We start from the raw sequence: 3,396 nt of genomic DNA on the forward strand, positions 1-3,396 counted from the left end.
AAGAAAGGTAATCCACGCCTTCTACCTCTCAACTACCTGGAACTTATGGAATAATAGAAATAATAATGTGTTCAACAATGTCTCAAAGGACCCGAATAAGACAGTAGAGGAAATTAAGAATCAAGGATACAAGGGTTAACTTGGAATGAGTGGAGAAGTTTCTATGTTTTGGAGTAAGATTTTTGCAGTATTTTTTAGTCCGATTATGTTTGCTTGATGTATGTTTTGCTTGATTTCTTGATTATAATGATGTCATCTCAGCTTCTTGTTGTGTGACGGTTTCTTGAGGTGTATGAATGGTTCTGTTGCTTGTTGTTCAAATAAAATTTGAAAGTTATTTCGTCCCAGTAAGATCATTCAGGATCCTCAACCTCTCATTAATGAGTTCATCTTTCTAAGGTATGCATACCTTTTGATAAAAATTTTTGAACGGCGAATTTCTTTTAACATACTTTTTGATAACTGATGGTGTTCGGTTCATATTGTCTTATGGGTTTACGACACTTTTAATTATTTTATTGCGTATTTTTCACTTATCATCCATTAGAGATCGATGGCTATGAATCTTATTAGCATTCTTTTGTTCGATTAGACATTATAGTTACAATGGGTTCTAACAAAATTTTGAGGGTAAATTGCATTTACGTCTTTTAAGTTTTAGCAAAATTCCAGGCGTTGTTCTTTTACTAACGAAATTATAGCGGATGTCCCTTATATTCTAATTTCCTTACAAGCGGTGTCCTATTATGTTTTAGTTTCTTTACAGCGGATGTCCTTTATTTTTGTAATCTTTTTAAGAAGAAAGCATACACTCTGTAAGGAAATTTAGAACATAAAGGACAATATTCACTGTAATTTCGTTAATTAAAGGACAATGCTTAAAATTTTGCTGAAACTTAAAAGAGGTAAAATGCAATTTGGTCTCAACAATTCTAAGATAGTGTTCGTTTCGTGAAATGTGATAAAACTGGAATCGGAAATAGAATTTGAATTGGAATGTAACGAAGACTACCTAAGAGTATATTGCTATAGAGAATTAAACAAAAAAGTAAGCATTTTAAACATAACAAGCGATTACAACACTCGGCACAACAATACATTATTTTTAGAAAACATGAAATCAAAACATTAAATAACAAGTAATTGCAAACACACAATTTATTATTGACATAGTAATAATAAGTTACTTGAAAGTTGGTAGAGGTAACATAGCCATCACAGCTAGAGCACTCGATAGAAGGACGTAACACTCCTTTGTTGCCACCAGCATCATCAGAAGTTTCATCATTTATGGCAACTTGTTTGGATCCTATTAATACAACAATAAGAAGTTATGACAAATATTTAGGGTTTTTACCATTTTGTTACTCATGCTATATATGATACATACCGGCACAGATATGCTAGCTGGAGCAGGTCCATTTGAGGATGTATCATCTAAATTCGCTGGTGATTCCGCTGGAGCCATCGTAGGTGCATTATTTCCAGCTTAAACGATTGAAAATATACAAGTAAGAATTAAAGGGAGAGGGAACATAAAACGACCAATGTTTGAATAATGTGACCGGTTGTTAAATCGACCGTCTTACTGGTTCATAGGGTTGTAAACGAACCGAACAAACACGAACAAGGCCATGTTCGTGTTCGTTCGTCAAGGAAATTAACATGTTCACGAACTTTTCACAAATGCATACCAAACATAAGTTTATGTTCGTGTTCGTTCATCAAGGAAATTCAGTTGTTCACGAACAGTTCGTGAACATTGGTCTCGAACATAAACGAATGTAAGCAAATAAAAACGAGCGCAAACGAACATTTAATTTGAAAATAAAAAATAAAAACATTGGATATAAATAGTTAAATACAAACATCAAATGATAAATCAAAACACAAGAAATCTACAAGAAGTCTACTACACCACCAAACGATAAATCAAGTTTAACTAACTTAAACATTATCATTCCTAAAAATGTCTTAAAATGTCCGAATTTTAGCTAACTTAGAAAAAAATAGAGTTTCAAGTTTTCAATATATAAAAGGTTAATTATTTATTATTATTTTAATATAATCAAACGAACGTAAAAGAACATATTACTGAACGTTCACAAACGCAGTCGAACGAACGAGACTTGTGTTCGTGTTCTTTCGCTAAGCTAACCGAACGAAAATTTTTGTTCGTGTTCGTTCGTTAAGCTAATCGAACGAACATAAACGAACTTTCCGCCAAACGGTTCACGAACTGTTTGCTGAACGTTCGGTTCGTTTACAGCCCTACTGGTTCACTAGTTGGACCGGCCAGTTTAAATTGGATGGTGTTATAAGTAATTTTAAAAAAAACTAAGAATTAAACATAAAAGTATATTATTAACCTTAAAATAAAATATTAAAAACTTTACTTTTTTTTATAGATTTACGATATTAGATTAGATTAACTATTATTAAGTAAGTAAATAGATAATTAACGTAATTATATATTTTAAGGATAAAAACAGATATATAAATTTGAAATCCAGTCCCACCAGTTTGAATGAAAACGATTCAAATACACATAAACTAACCGTTGTGGCACATCTAATAAATAATAGTAGCAAATATTATAAACTGATGAATTAATATTGATATGAGTATTGAAATTTATACCGTTGCATCGACTAACAGGTGGAGTCTTCACGTTACAAGCGCGTGGAAGGCCTAATGCAGTGCTTTTGTTAATATTGATTCCAAGCGAAGCCAACGTGCTACCATCGAGGGCAGTGCAAAGGCACTGTGGCTGCGATTTAACAACATTAGCCAATGATGAACAACAGGAAGACGATGGCGTTTTGGAACTTCCGGTAACATAGTTTAGGCACGGAGCCATTCCAATTAGAACACTGGTACACCCTGACTGAGCCATAGACCCGCCCCAACACAGGGTTAGCAGGACAAATGCTAACCCAAGATGGCTCATGTTACCACTAGCCATTTCAATATAACTCAGGATGGTGTACTTACTTTCTTAACTACATGAACATATTTATAGGGCACAAACGTTGTCAATTTGATTTGTGGTGGTAATAAATTAGTATTGTAGCCTACAATTTGACCTTTTGGTTTTATCTGTCTTCTAGATAATTACGTACTTTCATATCAGGCTGTATAATATATAAATTACCAACTGTCCATTTATGTCATAACTATAAAAGAATAACCTATCTAGCATTTATAACTGATAATCGTGAGATATATTTGATTATATCGATTCGGACATATAATAGACGATGCTAGCATGTTGTACAAATCTTGCTATACGGATTTTTACATGTATTAAGGAAACATCATAAGTTATTATGTATCATTGATCGATCTCTAATACATATATCTACCTAATAACATTTTTATCTGCAAGTGAGATCC

General features: G+C 32.9%; 1 protein-coding gene across 1 annotated transcript; it reads right to left on the reverse strand.

Moving 5' to 3' along the window:
• Positions 1 to 1,058: 1,058 nt before the first annotated feature.
• Positions 1,059 to 2,979, reverse strand: LOC110880578 (non-specific lipid-transfer protein-like protein At2g13820). The gene is made up of 3 exons (XM_022129074.2): positions 2,641 to 2,979; positions 1,391 to 1,488; positions 1,059 to 1,309 (listed from the first exon to the last, which is right to left on the reverse strand). Exons 1-3 carry the CDS (start codon positions 2,963 to 2,965, stop codon positions 1,289 to 1,291), a joined length of 444 nt encoding a protein of 147 aa, XP_021984766.1. The 5' UTR covers positions 2,966 to 2,979; the 3' UTR covers positions 1,059 to 1,288.
• Between the last annotated feature and the right edge of the window lie 417 nt (positions 2,980 to 3,396).

The sequence above is a fragment of the Helianthus annuus genome, chromosome 14 (genome assembly GCF_002127325.2).
Source record: "Helianthus annuus cultivar XRQ/B chromosome 14, HanXRQr2.0-SUNRISE, whole genome shotgun sequence".
Lineage (NCBI taxonomy): Eukaryota > Viridiplantae > Streptophyta > Magnoliopsida > Asterales > Asteraceae > Helianthus > Helianthus annuus.